The sequence below is a fragment of the Myodes glareolus genome, chromosome 7 (assembly GCF_982192425.1).
Source record: "Myodes glareolus chromosome 7, mMyoGla1.1, whole genome shotgun sequence".
Taxonomy (NCBI): domain Eukaryota; kingdom Metazoa; phylum Chordata; class Mammalia; order Rodentia; family Cricetidae; genus Myodes; species Myodes glareolus.
The window spans coordinates 95983034-96000375 of record NC_142032.1 but is presented as its reverse complement, the minus strand read 5'-3'; the positions used below and the strand labels follow the sequence as shown (position 1 = coordinate 96000375).

The 17342-nt window shown below is 38.7% G+C and overlaps 2 protein-coding genes and 1 pseudogene across 2 annotated transcripts; 1 reads left to right on the top strand and 2 right to left on the bottom strand.

Moving 5' to 3' along the window:
• Positions 1 to 1840: 1840 nt before the first annotated feature.
• LOC125417089 (olfactory receptor 5P76-like) lies at positions 1841 to 2785 on the bottom strand. Its single transcript, XM_048460365.3, has one exon. It carries the CDS (start codon positions 2783 to 2785, stop codon positions 1841 to 1843), a length of 945 nt encoding a protein of 314 aa, XP_048316322.3.
• A 2574-nt stretch (positions 2786 to 5359) lies between these two features.
• LOC125417197 (ornithine decarboxylase-like) lies at positions 5360 to 7288 on the bottom strand (annotated as a pseudogene).
• Positions 7289 to 15171: 7883 nt separating this feature from the next.
• On the top strand, positions 15172 to 16128 carry LOC125417020 (olfactory receptor 10T2-like). The gene has a single exon (XM_048460223.3). It carries the CDS (start codon positions 15172 to 15174, stop codon positions 16126 to 16128), a length of 957 nt encoding a protein of 318 aa, XP_048316180.3.
• The last annotated feature ends 1214 nt before the right edge of the window (positions 16129 to 17342 follow it).

Genomic DNA, 17342 nt, shown 5'->3' with positions numbered 1-17342 from the left:
GTTGGTTTGCCTTCTTCTTTATTTTTGTGTTGTTTTATCTTGGTTTTGTCTCACAGTACCCAACCCAAACTCATAGACAACATCACTTAACTTTTTAATTTTCAATCTTGGAATCCTATTGTAGACTATAAGCTCTATTTTGACCGTTTCTTATTTGCAACACCAGAGACATAGAATAGAGCTATTACATGTAAGAATTCTAAACTGTAATTCTAAAATGTATTCAAAGATGGAATTTTTTTCTGAAGCATTCAAGCAGAGATAGGAAAGGGGAATGAAGGAGTGTGATAGCCACCATCATCTGAAGATTGCCTGAATCTCTACTGAAGGCAATCACAGCTTCAAGAGAAAGACAGTCCTTGGGAAGGGGAGTTGGAAGGAATGTAAAAGCTGGCAAATTGAGAAAATTGCTGTGAAATGCTGACTTCTGGATATAACATAGCTGTTTTACAATGGATACAGTTACCTCTGCAAGATAAGGCCAATCAAAATTCGTCAGGAATGGAAGAAGAGCTCTGTCCCACCCCTGTCAGAGGAGCTACTGGCAGCAGATTGTTCTTCAGGAGGGAAAATCACTCTTATTTCTGAACACAGTTTCTGGTATGCTACTTGCCCTGCGGATATCCACACACCCATGTGCATCACTAGTTGAACTCAGATGTTATTAATAAAAGTAAAAAACAGAATCTATGAATTATAAAGAGCAAGGAGGGACATATGTGAGGTTTTGGAGGAAAAAAGGGAGTGTAATCATATTATAATCTCCCCAAATAAAGGAAATAATTTAGAATATTTAGAAGAGGATTATTAAGTTGGAGGTGCATTGCACGTGGGTACTATGCAAAGCTTGTAGAAGAGAGCGGTTAGTGGATGTGATCAATATACATACTATAATGTATAAAACTTTCAAAATGTAAAAAAATATTAGAAATGGAAATCCACAGATGAATTAGAGGTAGATTCCCTCCTCTTCTTTACAGACCCCTCAAATAAGTTATGACCAATGGCCAAGGCCACAGATCAGAAGTTTTATAGGTCTAAACAGTCCAACATTACAGATAACCATTCTACAATATTCCTAGATATTTTAGTCTTTTGTTATTTCTTATCATGCAATCATATGTAACATATTTACCTCAAGATAACTTAAAACAAAAAGAAAAACATATCCAAAAGGATTGAAAACTATATTAACCAGATTTCTGTTACTATAACAAATAACTAAGTTAATCAGCCTACAAAAAGAAAAGGATTTTCTGGAATAGAATTTTAGAGGTCTCAGTCCCTGGTGAGTTGAGGCCATTAATATGGTCTCTGTTTGCACATCATGGTAGAGATTGGTGACTGATCAAAGCCACTCACCTCCTGACCAATAATGAAAATAGACAAAGTTCTGAGTGGCATAGCTTGTATATGGCATGTTCTTGAGTAAAATAAATATCACAACTATTTTCAGTTTCTAAATGTTTCTAGAATTCCCTGTGAGTGCCACAAACAGTGAATTGGCTTTAGCCAATTACATGAGACTCTGGGGACAATTAAGATCCAATCTGTAACATAGTTAATGATGAACAATGTCGAAAAATATTAATGTAGCTTCAAAATTATTTTAGTAATTTATATTTGTATGAATAATTTATGCCCTTAATTATAAAATTGATTTAATTTTTGTAAAAGAAACTTCTAATTTTCAATGTAATATAAAATTTTAACCCTCATATTTATTGAAAAGCTCCTCACACACTAACATGTCATCAAACTTTTCCAACCATGACACTCATTTAGTAAAATATCAATTAGGCATTTTTAATATATCAAGTCTTAAAAATAACAGATAGCTCTAAGAAAATGTTTTCCTACCAATCTGTTTCTTCAGAGCACCCTTGATCTCATTATTCCTAAGGCTGTAGATGAGGGGGTTCAACATGGGGATCACCACCATGTAGAACACAGACACCACCTTGTTCTGGTCTGTGGAGTAGTTGGACTTAGGCATCACATAGATGAATGTGATGGTCCCAAAGAACAGAGTGACTGCAGTGAGGTGGGAGGTGCAGGTGGAGAAGGCCTTGTGGCGGCCCTCAGTGGAACGCATCTTCAGGATGGTGATGAGGATGTAGATGTAGGAGACAGCTATGACAAACACTGTGATCAAAATAATAGAACCAGCCAAAAATGAATCTAGAATTATAAGGATGCTGTTATCAGAACAGGAGAGTTCAACTAAAGGAGTAAAATCACAGAAAAAGTGATTGATTCTGTTTGGTCCACAGAAGAGAAAAGAAAAAAATGACATAGTGAAGGAGGAAGAATTAAGAAAACCACCAACATAGGATACTATAAGCAACTGGACACAAACTTGCGTGGACATTTTGGTTGAATAAAGCAATGGGTTACAGATTGCTATAAAACGATCATAAGCCATCGCAGCCAGAAGGAAACATTCAACTGTCCCAAAGAAAACAGCTGAGCCCAGTTGGATGGCACATCCAACATAGGAGATGGTGTTTCTCTCCACCAGGAAGCCGACAAGCATATTGGGTGTGACAGAAGATGAGTAGCCGATGTCAGCAGAGGCCAAGTGGCTGAGAAAAAAGTACATGGGGTGATGGAGCTGGGAAGAGACTCTGATGAGAAGGATGGTGCTGAGGTTCCCAGACACAGTCACCAGGTAGATGCACAGGATGATGGTGAAGAGGACGACTCTAAGGACTGGGTCATCTGTCAGGCCCAATAAAATGAACTCTGTCACTGCAGTGTGGTTCCCATCCTCCAGGAAAGCCATGGGTCAGTGTAGCTCCTGCCAGAACCAGGCTGTGAGGGAGAAAGGACAGAAAGGAATTTATAAATGGGTAGTTTTGCTCTTATTAATACACAAACAATACAATTGCATTTAAAGATGCCCAGGCATCCATATTTATTTGCCTGCTGGGATGAGTTACTCTGAAATTTTAAAGTTCTTTAGCAGAATCACCTAAAAATTTTTCCTCACATAACATGCCCTTTTCCCTTCACATTATATTGTTTAACCAAGTACACCTTAAAACAAAATATAAAAGTAAAAGATGAGAATAATAGAAATAAATCCTGGGCATGTTAAGAAAGATGAATGCATAGTGTTTTGTAGGAAATACTCAGATAGCAACTAATCTTTTAAATGCTTCTTAAAATGAGCATTAATCTAAAAATTATGCATAGTTGCATATAGGTAATTTATGGAATTGCAATATTTTCATAAATTTTTAGATTTTATATAAAATCGTACATTTTTATAAAATATTATTTTAATAACCATATTTTAATAACTTTGAAAAAGATTCTTTAACTTGCATGTGATACATAATAATAAAATCAGAATTAGATACTCAACCTGCCTGAATCATCCTACTTAATATCAACATAATAAAAAGTTAATTAATAAAAATCTTAGACTCCTATGAACCAGAATTGGTTGGAAAGCAGGTTTTTAATAGATATTGTATAAGAGTTTCCTGCATAGATAAAATTATTACTCACACACCTACTAGTTCGGAATTTTAAATTATCAATAAGATTATTGTAAATTTGTTAGATTTTGTATATATTTGAAACAAAAAATATTTTACAAAATAATTTGAAATATATATGTAATCACTATAAAAAGAACATACTAAAACTCAACACAAAACTAAATGAGGTTTATTGAGAGCAAATGACTTCTTGATATAACACTAGTTTCTAAACCAGGTTTTTATAAGATGATATAATGTTGTTTTCAGCATATATGCAATTGCATAAAATATAGTAAGCTTTTTATATGCAAAGTTAACTCTTTATGAACAGTTTTTAAAAACCTTTAAATCTTTTAATTGAATCCTTAAATATCAGTAAATGCCCAAAGATTTCAACTCTTTTAACAGTGACACATTTAGATAATATTGAAAGGTAGGACTTGCTGTGTTGTGTGTAGGTAAACAGGAACCCTGGTTCTTTTATTATGACTGCTTCCTCTCTCATAAACTGGTGGTAGAAACAAATCAAGCCAGCAAAGGTGGCACACGGGCAGACTGCTTGATTCTACCTGCTTTTTTCGTGCTGTGACTGACTGAGTACATACATGTTTTTCTCAGATGATGAATGAAAACCAGTCAGCCAGATTCATTACCAATAGCCAAAGTCCTACGTCTTGCAGTGAGCATGCATTCATCTTTCAGTGAAGAGTCAAAGTTGTGGTGGTTATAGTCATCTTTTATAGTCTCCTTTGGGCACGAATCTCTGAAGATGCTAAAGACTCAAGTGTGAATTCTGAAGTACCACCGAGCATTTCTTTACTGTGATGGATACTGAGTGATTCAATTCACTGGAAAAACAATTAAGCTTCCAAGATCATGTCAATTCTCAAGTGGTCAATTTATTATTTTGTTCTCTCTAGATGTTCATGTATAGCCATGTAGGATTTAATATTTACTACATCATAATATAACAAATTTTCTTATGAACAATCAGTTTCAAGTTTACTTGGATGTTTCTGAGAAGTAAATACTGCTAAACTTCAAATATAAAAGCTAAACCCAGTTCCATCAATTCAATATCTTTATCGATCAGTATTTTTTTTTGATGTTGTTGAATTGATTACAGGAAGTTGGTTGGTTGCCAAGTGCTGTATGATATTTCCAACTCATTACTAGGTGGTGATGCAGGCCAAGTCAAGGGTTGAGGAACATTCAGGGTTTCTGCAGTCAAGGTTCAAAAGAATCTTAGATGCCTTCCCTGGGATGTGTCCAAGACATCAGGTCCCTGAGATGTGTCCAGGACAACAGGTCACGAGACAGATGACATTCCTCACTAACAGTCTCTGGGCACCAGCCGCGTGAACAACTCTGGGCTGGCTAAGCAGACTGACACTATGTATAGAGGGTGTGGTCTCATACCAACCACCTTTTCCTTCTCTGTTGTGCTGTGGCTTAACTCACTGCTGTGATTACAGCAGCCTGTGCAGAAAGTGTGCACCTTCCTTAAGGGACACTTGAAAACCTTCCCTGATGCCCAGCTATTTCAAGACAGTTTATTTCCAAAATGGGTCAGAACACTAGCTTTTGGCCGATTCTGCCAAATGCACGAGCTACAAATGCTTGCTCAGCAACTGAGGGGCACACATTAGTATCATGTTCGAAAAGTGAAAAAATACATATAAAACAAATATTCAAAGTTTCCATAGAAATAGAGGAAAATAGACCCTTCTCCTAACCTTCCACACTGCATCCGTGCCAACCCTACTCTTATAAAGACATTCCATAACTAGGGGTAATTAAGTTAAATGGTCCTCCCCAAATCCCTTAATTTAAGATAAACTTGCAGGTAAGAGCTATAAGAATGGTATCTACAGACTGATACTAGCAGAAGCACAGGCTATTGGGTGATAGTCCATCCCGCTCTCCTGGGCACAAGATGTGGGCAGAGTGCCAACATTCTGTTCCTCCACGTCTGGTGGGATGCCAAGGCCCTGGATCTGCTTCATGAGTTGCCACATCAGCCTCAACATAGCAGATAGACGGCCTCTGGAACCCATTGAAATTAGATGCAGGGGACTGGAGAGGGGGCTCAGAGGATAATAACATTACCTATTCTTCCAAAGGTCCTGAGTTCAATTCCCAACAACCACATGGTGTCTCACAACCATCTGTAATGGGAACTGGTGCCCTCTTCTGGCCTGCAGGCAAACACACAGAGAGAATATTGTATACATAATAAATAAATAAATATTAAAAAAAAGAAAGAAAGAAAGTAGACGCAGCAGCAATAGTGTATGTATCCATGTTCTCAAAGAGTAGCCACTCACCCACTTGCATGTCAGGCAGGTTACAATGCTCAATGTTCCGATCAAGGCCATCACATGCTGGTCCTCAGATGTTGAGTGAGTAATACATCTCATCTGGCTTGGGTCTCTTCGGCAGCAGGACCTTCACATGTACACGATCATAAAGGATGCAATTAAATGTTCCATACACTCTGTCACTCACATAATACATGAAGGTTTGCTCGTTTGACTCATCTTCATCGTCAGAGCCAGTCTGCTCCTTCTGTACTATATTTTTGCATATTTTGACTGCCAGTGTGAAAGCTGAAATGACTGAGTATCTGCCTAGCTCAGTTGTGACTCTCATCCCAGAGTCTGGTAGGAAGTACTTGTCCAGAGCTGGTGATCTCTTCAAATTTAAGCTTCCTATCCTCAGATCCAGGAAAGCCACCACCAACATCAAGCAGATACATGCTGAAATCAACTTCTGTTCCATGTCAAAGACACAGAAGTAATCAGACAGGACCTATGAAGGTCTCAGGGTCAGTATATCCACTCTCTACATGGAAACTGACACCAATGACATCAATATTTAGCTCTTTTGCTTGTTCCAATTGAAGCCTGCTGGTTTTGAGTGACACCAAACTTAACCCTTGTTGGAAGAAGGGACCACTTGTTGGTCCCTGACTGCTCAGAGTCCCTAAATAAATCACGCAGAAACCATGTTATTTAAATCACTGCTTGTCCCCTTAGCTCTAGCTTCTTATTATTACTCTTACGTATTATTTTAACCCATCTCCATTAATCTTTGTATTGCCACATGGCAGTGGCTTACCAGCAAAGTTATATCTAGCATCTGTCTTCAGCAGGGGCTACATGGCTTTTCCCTATTCTGCCCTTCTTTCTCCCAGCGTTTAGTTACATCTTCCCTGTCTACCACTACTCCACCCTGCCATAGGCTCAAGTCAACTTTCTCTGTTAACCAATCGTATTCACAACATACAGAGGGGAATTCCGAGGTCACAAACTGCTTTGGAATTATCAGTGGCAATCCACAAAATCAACTTTGCCTTTGGATGTGCTTTGGCGACCACCATCAACTCAACCTCACTGTCAAAATCATCATCTGGACTCCATTACTGGCAGCATATTTGATCTGAGACACTTGTTTGCCAGGATTTGCATAGATAATCCCCTCTGGAGGCAGCCCGAGCCCCTGCACCAACTGTATTTCAGTTTTGTTTGCACAGTCAAAACCTGTCCCAGTGGCAGCTAAGGTGCTCACTATGGCTCTGCTGTCATTACTTTTGACTGCATAAAAGGGAGTGGTGTGGGAAGATCTTTTAGCCATCTTAGTTGGTCCTTCAGAATGTCTCCCAGGTCTGCAACATAGAAAGCATCCTTGTCATCAGAGGAAGAAACTTGATTAACTTTTTGGTCCAGAATGTCCTTGGCAGTAAAGCCTTCATCAAGGATATGGCTATCAAACTCTTGCCTCTTAAAACTGTTCATGGTTCTCAATCAATGTGCCCACAAAAAAAAAAAAGAAAAAAAAACTGGAAATGGAATTAAATTATTGTCAGCTCCTCACAAGGCAAGCTACCCAGGAACTTTGAACACTGTCTCCTTGTGGTGGTGGCAGTGTTCTCACAGCACACTGGCACTGCTGGCCAGCCCCACGGAGATGCAGAAAAAAGCCCTGCCACCCATCGCCGCCCCAGTTGAACCCGCAACAGATGCCCAGCCCAAGGTGGCCTTGAGCTGTTGGCTGAGGGCAGGCAGACAGTGGCAGCCACTGCAGGGACTGACCATCAATAAGTATTTTTAATTTTCATCTTTAACATATGCCATCAAGTACCCTGGGGAACATGAAGTGGAACTTCACATAAAGTTGAATTTTAAATAACAAAAAAGTTTTACACATTTCCATCATTGTGTAAGAAGACAGAGCATGAATGTCTTAAAATTGCATGAAGAATCAGAATTTTAAAATGATCTGGATGCCTCCAAAAATGAAAATATAGTCAAAGCATCACCTCTTGAGTACTCCCTTTGTGTAGGTAGGTCATGGCAGAACACTAACTCTTCAGCCCAAAGACTTAATGATACTTTAATTCTCTTGATAACCTTAATTTCAGAATCCCTTGTAGCCCTGTTACTGCAGGGTTGGGTTGACAAACACAGCAATAATTACAAATAATATTCCTATCAACATCCCTTTATACAAATAATTATGCTAAGAACTTTACACATAGTAAATGTTCACAGTATGTTTTGGCGTAGATGCTTTTATTATTCTCATGTTTTCATTGTTTAGAGAAGAGACTAAAGAGTTTAAACAATTGTATACTGTGATTCTGAGACCGATATATCTCCCAGGGGATCGATATCTACAGTCTATAAAGAACTAAAAAAAAAAACAAACACAGATACAAAAAAAGATTATCCACACATTAATGAATTAAGCAATCTTGACATAATAATAAAAACTGCAAATAAGTATGTAAAAAAAGAAAACATGTGTTCGCTAGTTTTAGCCATTTGGGAAGTAAGAATTAAATGATATTGGGAGTACATTATGAAGAAAATAAATGGCGACAAATGGTGGAGAGGATATGGATAAGAAATTATTATATACTTTGTAAGTCTCTCTCTCTCTCTCTTTCTGTACCCCTGCTCTCTTTAACATACACACACACACACACACACACACACACACACACACACAATATTTAAAAAATAGAGCTACCATATGATCTGTCCATAACACTCTCCAGTATAAACTTAAGAAATTCTAAGTCAGAAGGCCACAGAGATACTAGCATCCTCATGTTTATTGTTGAATTGTGCACAGTATCTTAAACATGTAGTGGTCTGGAGATTTATCAACAGATGAGTGAATTAGAAAAACATGAAACATATACACAGTAGAATTTTATCCCTCTGTAAAGAAAAAAGAAATGAGCCAATTTATTAGAAAATGGACAGAATTGGTGGCATGATTGATCCACAGCAGAAGAAAGGATAGAAAAAAGATGCTGTACATACACCAAGGGCTATTATTCAGTCATTTAAAACCCTGTGGTGTGCAGGACAAATATATGCAACAATTGAAATCTTAATGAGACAAATATATCATATAAAACATCCAACGATCTCTTTCGTATTCAGAAACTATTTTTTAAAGTAGCCTGAAAACTGAAGAGGGACCATTAGGGACTGAGAAGAGTATTGAGGTAGGGGAGAAAAAAATTAGACATTAGACAGAGAACACAAAGTGGACATGACCAAAACATGACATATGATTTTACAAATTCCATAATGAAGGCTATTGATGTTTTCAGTTGATAATTATTTTTGGAAAATACATGATGGATGTTTGAGGCACTATGTTTAAATTACAAATTACTGTACACATTATGTATTTGTACCAAAAGATCACATATGGTATAGTCATGTATCATTTTGCTTTTCCATATTAGTTAAAAATAAATTCGATTTACATTTTTAAAATAAGTGCTTTAAATATTTATATTCTGTATGCTAGTTTAAAAATAAACCTAGTTTAGTTGTATGAGTGTGTTTGTATATGTGCGAGTGCATGTATACTTGTATAGACAAAAGGACAACCTTGAGCACTATCGCTAAGGAACAATCCACTTTGGGTGAAGGGTGTTGGTATCTCTCATTGGCTTGGAACTCTTCAAGAAGACTGGACTAGCTGTCCAGTGAACCCCAGGGGTCCCCCTGCCTCTCTCTCCTCAGTGCTAGAATTACAAGCAAAGGCCACCACATGGTTCTTCTCACAGATGCTGGGAATCAAAGCCAGGTCCTCAGGCTTATGCGTCAGGCACCTTGCAATCTGAGCTCTCAATTCTGCCCTAGAATAACATGTTGGCTGTTTTGCTGTAATGTCTGAAGTTATAAGAGTGAATATTGAAGAGAAGGTGTGATTATGGTACCATAAGTGGAAAAGAGTTTGAGATAGAGACGCCAAGATCAGAAACCATTTACAGGAAAACTCAATGTCAGCACACTAAGCAGGGATTTGTATGAAAGTGAATGTTCTCTGTAAACAGCATCTTCTCAACAAAGTTGCCTTATGAGAAATGAATGACAGATTGTATTACATGTTCCTTCTCTTCCTGTCTGGCTCCTTCTGTTTCCCCAGGCAATAATCTCATAATGCTCATTCTTTTACCATGTAAATACAGTAGCAGAAGACAAAAGGACTTGGCAAAGTTCCAAAGTCATAAAGCAAATGGTGTTATACAAAAGGTACACACCCCCACAGAATCCTTTGAACCTCAAGATATTTTTAACAAGTTAATCTTAAACCATTTCCAGATATTCATAAAAATAATAAACATAGGAAGTCCCTATCACATCTCAAGAATTATAAAGCCCTGGGTGGATAAGACATTGGATAAAAGCCCCATAGACACATAATTTCTAGTATCTAAAGCAATCTCAAGATAATCATCTCCAGTGGCCCCAGGACTCTCATTAAACCTTGAGTGTTCTAAGCCCCACCCTTAAGGAATGTGGAAGGCATCTCCTTAAATTGTAAGAGACTAATTTCTACGACTGGTCACAGGCATCCACGTGGCAAAAGCAGCTTCACTGCTCATCCCTGCATTATGTGATGTATAAACTCTCAGAGAAAGCCACCTCTGAAGGGAGAGATGAAATTCTTCAGATGCTCTCACTTCTTCTTGGTCTTAAGAGAGTGGAAGGTGACTCTCCTCCTTGAGAAGGTGGGGGGTTTGTGGGGGTTTCTTGTTATTGTTGTTCCTTACAATGAGTGTGTGCTTGGCTTGTTTTTTTTTTCAAAATCAAGATCCAGTGGCTGTTTATTGCTTGGCAAAAGGTATTAGGGGAAGTGTGGGCACAGAAGACATGGAAGTTAATAATGTTGCCATTTTCTTGTTCCTCATAGAGATGAAGCCAAGAAAAGCACACAGGAAGTGATGGATGGAAAACAGAGAACAGGATGGGAAACCCAGATGCAGATCCTGATAATGTCCAGAGTGAAAAATATCAGTTGATGCAATATTGTAAGTATCTTGTTGTCTAGTGGCAGTCAATGGTAATGGAGGATTAAATGACATCATACTGTCCTTGTCCCACTCTATTTCAATAGATCAGGGAATTTATCATCACATACATGAAAAGTTTCAAAAATCATTGTGAGACCATCAGTCAAAGTCATTGATGAAGTCTGTAGAAACTAGACACCCCCTGGTACTTTGGTATTACTCTCTTGAAAACACCAAGAACTTATAGTGAGTATGAGGGGCTACTGGTCAATCAGCGTTTTATTGAACCAATACAAGTGACAAATCTTTGCAGTGTACAAAAGCATTATCCCACAGTAGAGTTTTTGTTTGCTTGTTTTTCACAAATTCTAGCAATTTTAACATTCCCTTAATAAAATGCCACTTGTGTACTTCAGGTGTGATTTCATACTGCATCAAGTAGGGGTAGTGCCTAGAAATGCGGAGACAATATCTTTCTCCCAGGCTCTAAGCAGCCACTCCTGCACTTGACATTTTTGTTGCCTTGATAGCTTGTTCATCATTCATGAATGCAAATAAGCAAAAAAGGAGCGAAACACCCGCACATTCATTCACAGTGTTCAGTGTGCAGAGTCCTGAGAACACTGGACAACTGTTAAAATGAAGCAAATACAAATATATTAAAGACTGGACTGTGTTGTAAAGGAATTAGCACGTGCAAATGGGTGTTAGTTGTGCAAATGTGTCTGGAGAGCAAAAGAGCTTTTTCCTATAGTCACTGAGCTGGTCATGGTCAAAAACCTATATTCACTCTAGGATGGGGGACACAGCATCTTAAAATGAATCACTTTCCTACCAATACAAAAGTTAAGCTTGTTTTAAACATACATGCATGCGTGTGCCGACACATACACAAACACAAAACGATTTAAAAAGCCCAAAGAAATGATTAACACAGGCAGAGACGTTTAGAAAGCTTTCCCAAGGCAAGTAACATTTGAGTGCTCTGTCAGAAAGGGCACTGCAGGTGAGAGCAAAAACACATGAAAATGGAAGTGGAAGATCAAAAAAACAAGTAGCTGTAACTGGGATTCTTGAAAGCTTGCTCACAAAGAGAAGTTTGGCAGCGGGAAATGATGATGGACAGGCAAGACCTTAAATCCATTCATATTGGGAAACTTTAAGTCAAAGGGACAAGCAGAGGTCCCCCAGACTCCTGTTGCCCTGCTGTGACTATGCCACACAGGTGCAGCTACTTCCTGCAGAGCAAAGAACCTCTCAGAGTCAGCATGTCCTTGTCACAGGGAAGACCACTGCAGTAGCTCTTGTCTTTCATGGCAACTGTGAGGATACAGAGTACTGGACAACAGAAATATATAGTAAAAATTACACAAGTCACTAAGAGATTAGTAAAGTTCCACGGTACACCCCTGGGTGTGTCTGTGAGGAATTTCCAGAGAGCATTGAACAAGGTGAAGGAGCATCCCCTGATTCTGTGGGATCATCCCACAGGCTAGACACACATAGATGGAATAAGAGGCACAAGGTGAAGAGAAACTGGAAAGAAAAGGCGTTCTCTCTCTGTTTTCATGGAGCAAATAGCCTGCTCCTGTAAGAGTTCCCATGTCACCACCACCTCAGATTCTAAGCAATGGAATCAGGCAACCACGAACTGAAACTGTGATGCAAATAAACAGTCCTTCCCTCTGATGTTCCCTTAGATATTTGGGTCCCAGTTATGGAAAGGTAACTATCGCCAAAATTTTGAAAGCAATAGTTTCTACAAAGAGGAGGAGTACCATGATGGGAGATTTTATATGGAAGAGTATAGGAACAGGAAAACAGATACTAGAAACTACTGCAAAAATCTAAATGAGTGATAAAGTAAAATAGAGGAGGCATTTTAGCTTGGATTCCAGAGCCCAGAGAATGGCAAATGAGTAAAGGCAAATGAATTTAAAATATAGAGGACTCTAATGAATAGGAGAAAGTTAAACAAAAACAATACCATATGCAAAGTAACAGAAAGATTGAGTTGCATTTGGAAAGCAAAGCACATCATCTGGTATGAGCGAAGGATACGTAGGAATAGAGTAGGACTGAACCAAGAAACATTTTTATTTGTTTATAAACAAAATTGAAATACATGCTGAGGCATTTATGTCTAGTTCTCTGAATAGTGGATACCTACATACTATTTTTGACACTATCAACAGATTGATTAATATGTCCTGTCTTTAGAATTCTTACATCTGGTCACAGTATGAAGAATGAAATGTGTGTGTGTGTGTGTGTGTGTGTGTGTGTGTGTGTGTGTGTGTTCAATAAACCTAAAAGATGCAATTTCACTCTATGGGAAATACCCAATGCAATTAAAAGCACACCTTATACTTAACGTAGAATATTAAATTTGAAATTCAGGAAGTAACTTGTTGGGCACAAAGATGAGAAACAAGTTTAAAATGGAGCCAATAAATCTCTCTAATGACTATAAATGACTTTTAAAATACAAGAGACATGATGTGGCCAGATTAGCCATAAAAATTCTGCTTTCAATGCTTGGAAGGTGCTGAATCATGTTCAAAGAAAACTAAACTCCTTTTTCCATAGAGGTTAGACTTACAATCACAAAAGGTAACCAATAGTTGAAGGAATTTTCATGGAAAGGGCTTTCCTTTAGAAATAACTAAGCGAAGAAATCTTCAGAGGAAAAAAAATCTGATCTTAAAGATAAACCACAAGAGTTTCAGGGAAGATTGCTGGAGAATGTTTTGTTACTCACAAGAAGCCCTTTGTTAGGCACACCTGTGATATTCTCTCCCCTGCTCTTCACATGTCATTCTGCAATCTACTTACGTATCTCACCTCCTCATACAGGCCTTTGCTAATCGAGCAGACAATAGCTGTGCGCTACTACTTCATAGATATCTGTACACCTGAATCCATACTGTGTGTCTTGGGCAATGAAATGCACATGGTGGGTATTTGGTCAATATAAGCTGAAGAAAGTCATGACTGTTACTAGTCACTCTGCCACTCTTTTTAAAATCTGAGTGATGATACTTACCACATATGTTTATGAGAGTTATATGAACACTGTCTAACCCCAGCATACTTTGTAGTTCATCTTCTGTGTTGAGGGGATGCTGGTCATGTGTCTGGACTCATATTCTGTTCCTGAATCTTCAGTACTGATTAGAAAATAGCAACTCGTCAAAGAGCAGACTGATACATCATCATTTTCATTAATCCCTGTGAATTCTATAGGTTGATTTCCAACCAGTATCTCTTTCGCTGTCTGTACTCCTCTCCTTTTTAATCACTGTCTTCTATAATTTAAAAGTGTTCGAAGTTTAAATCAAAATAATATGCACAGTCCTCATAAAATTGCCCATAAATTTCTGTATGGACTGGAAATTTAATAAACAAATGAGTTAGAAATATTATGTAAAAATTGATCTCAGGAATTTTTTTCCTTCAAGTCTCTACTGCAAAACCATTGGAGTATAGCAGCTGTAAAGTAATGCTGATCAAATGCCTATGACTAAATTTGACTGACAGTCTAAAATGGCACCGTTCTCAAAACTCACTCCAACCCCAGATGCTTTCAATGCAATGTTCGCAACAACTACAAAGTCATTGAACTAGCTCACTAAGTACTACTAATAGTATTATTGTTGTATATTTAAAACAGTCTGAAATTGCCTAGTAAATTGCTTATCTCATCTAGTTACTTTCAAAATTGTCACTGTGATGGCTAATCTTGGTTGTTAATTGGACTGCATCTGTCAACTAACACCCAAGCGGCTGGGCACACTTGTGAGGATTTTTCTTGACTGGATCATTTGAGGTAGGGAGACCCATCCTAAATCTGGACTGTACCTTCTGGTCCAGGCTGTATGAAAGGACATAGGAGAAGGAAGCTCTGCCTTCTTGCCCTCATTCTCACCAGCAAGTTCATCTATCCTGTTGCTGATGCATTGTTACACTGGCATCAGAACCTACTTCTCTGTAGTTCCAATGTAGAATGAGGACCATCTGAGTCATCCAACATCAAAGGCTGAACAACTCTCAGATTCTTGGGCTTTTCAACGTGAGCCAGCCACTGTTGGACTACATCGACCACAGCCAACAAGCCTAAGCCCTAACCTATAGAGTTTGAACAGACTTACTTACTAGAAATATTCGCATCATTTAGATTCCTAACTTCACCTTCAGTCACTGGCATCCAAGACTCTCCTGTGGTTATTAAATTTGTTAACTCAGGTGATCTTGATGAAAATCCTGGCAACATCATTGCAGAATCTCTTCACAGTCATCTCTGAAACTTCACCTTAGGACATATTCTGCCTGGCCAAAAGCGCTGCCACCGTGAGGATGGGCAATCACACCATAGTGACCACATTCCTTCTGTGGGGATTTTCCAGTTTCCCAGAACTACAGCATCTACTCTTTGCTGTGATTCTCCTCTCCCATGTGACCATCCTCCTAGCAAATGCATTGATCATGTCAGCCATCAAGCTCAACCACAACCTTCACACTCCCATGTACTTTTTCCTCTTTGCTCTGTCCTTTTCAGAAACCTGCACCACTATGGTGATCCTACCCCGAATGTTAGTGGACTTGCAATCAGAGAGCAAGGTCATTTCTCTCCCTGAGTGTGCCACACAGATGTTTTTCTTCTTTGGGTTGGGAGGCAACAACTGTTTCATCTTGTCTGCCATGTCCTATGACCGTTACACCGCCATCCACAACCCCCTACATTATCCAATCTTGATGACTCAAAAGATCTGCTTCCAGCTCATCATGGCCTCTGGAGTGGTTGGCTTCTCGGTTTCTCTGTGCATTGTTATCATAATATTCAACTTGTCTTTTTGTAACTCCAACATTATCCAGCACTTTTTTTGTGATATCGAGCCCGTGGTCTCCCTTGCCTGTAATTACACGTTTTATCAAAAAGTGATTCTCCTTGCATTCACTGCCTTTGTGTTGGTGGGCAGCTTTATTTTGATCATGGTTTCTTATGTCTTCATTGTGACAATAGTTGTAAAGATGCCCTCCGCCAGGGGGAGGTATAAGACCTTTTCAACTTGCTCCTCCCATTTCACTGTGGTTTTCATACATTATGGGTTTGCTTGTTTTGTCTATCTGAGACCCAAGAACAGTGACTCTTTCAAGGATGACACACTATTGGCAATGACATACACCATTCTGACACCTCTGCTCAACCCCATCATTTACAGTCTAAGGAACAAAGACATGCAAACAGCTCTGAGAAAAGACCTAGGCAACATAATCAAGTTTTTTCCTAAAATGATGAATAAAAGATCCTAAAAGACTAAAATGTATATGATCTTATGGGGGAAATGGGATAAGATAGTCATCCATCTGACTACAGAGCAAGGCCAGTTCAGGTACCCTCTCCAAAATTGTTTAGCGTCTTAGCTGGGGTCATCCTATATATTTCTGGGAATTTATCAAGTACCAAGTTTCTTGATAGTCCCATATCGCTCCCTCAATCAAGATATCTCTTTCCTTGCTCTCCGTCTCTGTCCTTCCCCCATTGCTAACTATCCCATTCCCTCAAGTTCTCCTCCCTCCTTCCTTGGAAGGTTCAGGAAACTTCCAGGACTTCCAGAACTTATATATTGGCAAGGTCCAGTGCTCCATAGGACTACAGAGCTTGAATAATTGAAAACAAGGGTTTCCTGGGGCGCTAGGTTGGTGGAATCCAGGGTGCCAGAGTGAGAGACAGACAGACAGACAGACAGACAGACAGACAGACAGACAGACAGACGGGAATTTTTAATATACTAGATTCTATTAAAACTGCAGAAAACTCTGTCAAAACCTATCCTTCCCATTCCTCTACAAAGTATTAAATTAGATAGTTCAAAATTTACCTCTTCCCATCTTCAAGCAAGTATTTTGTTTTAGGGATATAGCTCAATGGTTCAGCACTTGCCTTGCATGAAAGAGGGTCCAAGGTTCAATCCCTAGCACTGGGAAAATAATAATCCTATTATTAAAATTGATATAGACCATAGAAAACTAAACAGCATGTCATTTATAAAACCTGGAGAGTTTGGATGTGCTGTATTTAACTACAATCTTAATAACAATATTGCAGTAAGGTTCTCGAGTGAATTATGAAGAAATAGATGTTATGAGGAGGTCTAAGATTCTAGGCTTTTTCAGGTCACGTTAATGGCTCTCCACATGATGAGTACCACTACTGATTCTGGAGCAGAGCAAAGGGCTTGAGTAGGGTAAAAGATTTGGACCTGGGCAAAGTCTTTAATAAATGAGGAGAAGAAAATGGTTGTTCGGTACCACTCACAGAACAGTGGTGCTAATGGCACCAACTAATACAGATATCAATGTTTTGCCATAAAGATGGCAAATAAATGATATGGAAATTGGATGAGGAGCCAAGAGAATGCCAACACTGGGTACTAGTGCCTGTAGAGTATGAAAGGGAGTGGTGTCTCCTCAACAGAGCTTTAAAGACAGTGCACTTTGCTCAGATACCCAGATTTAATTAGTTT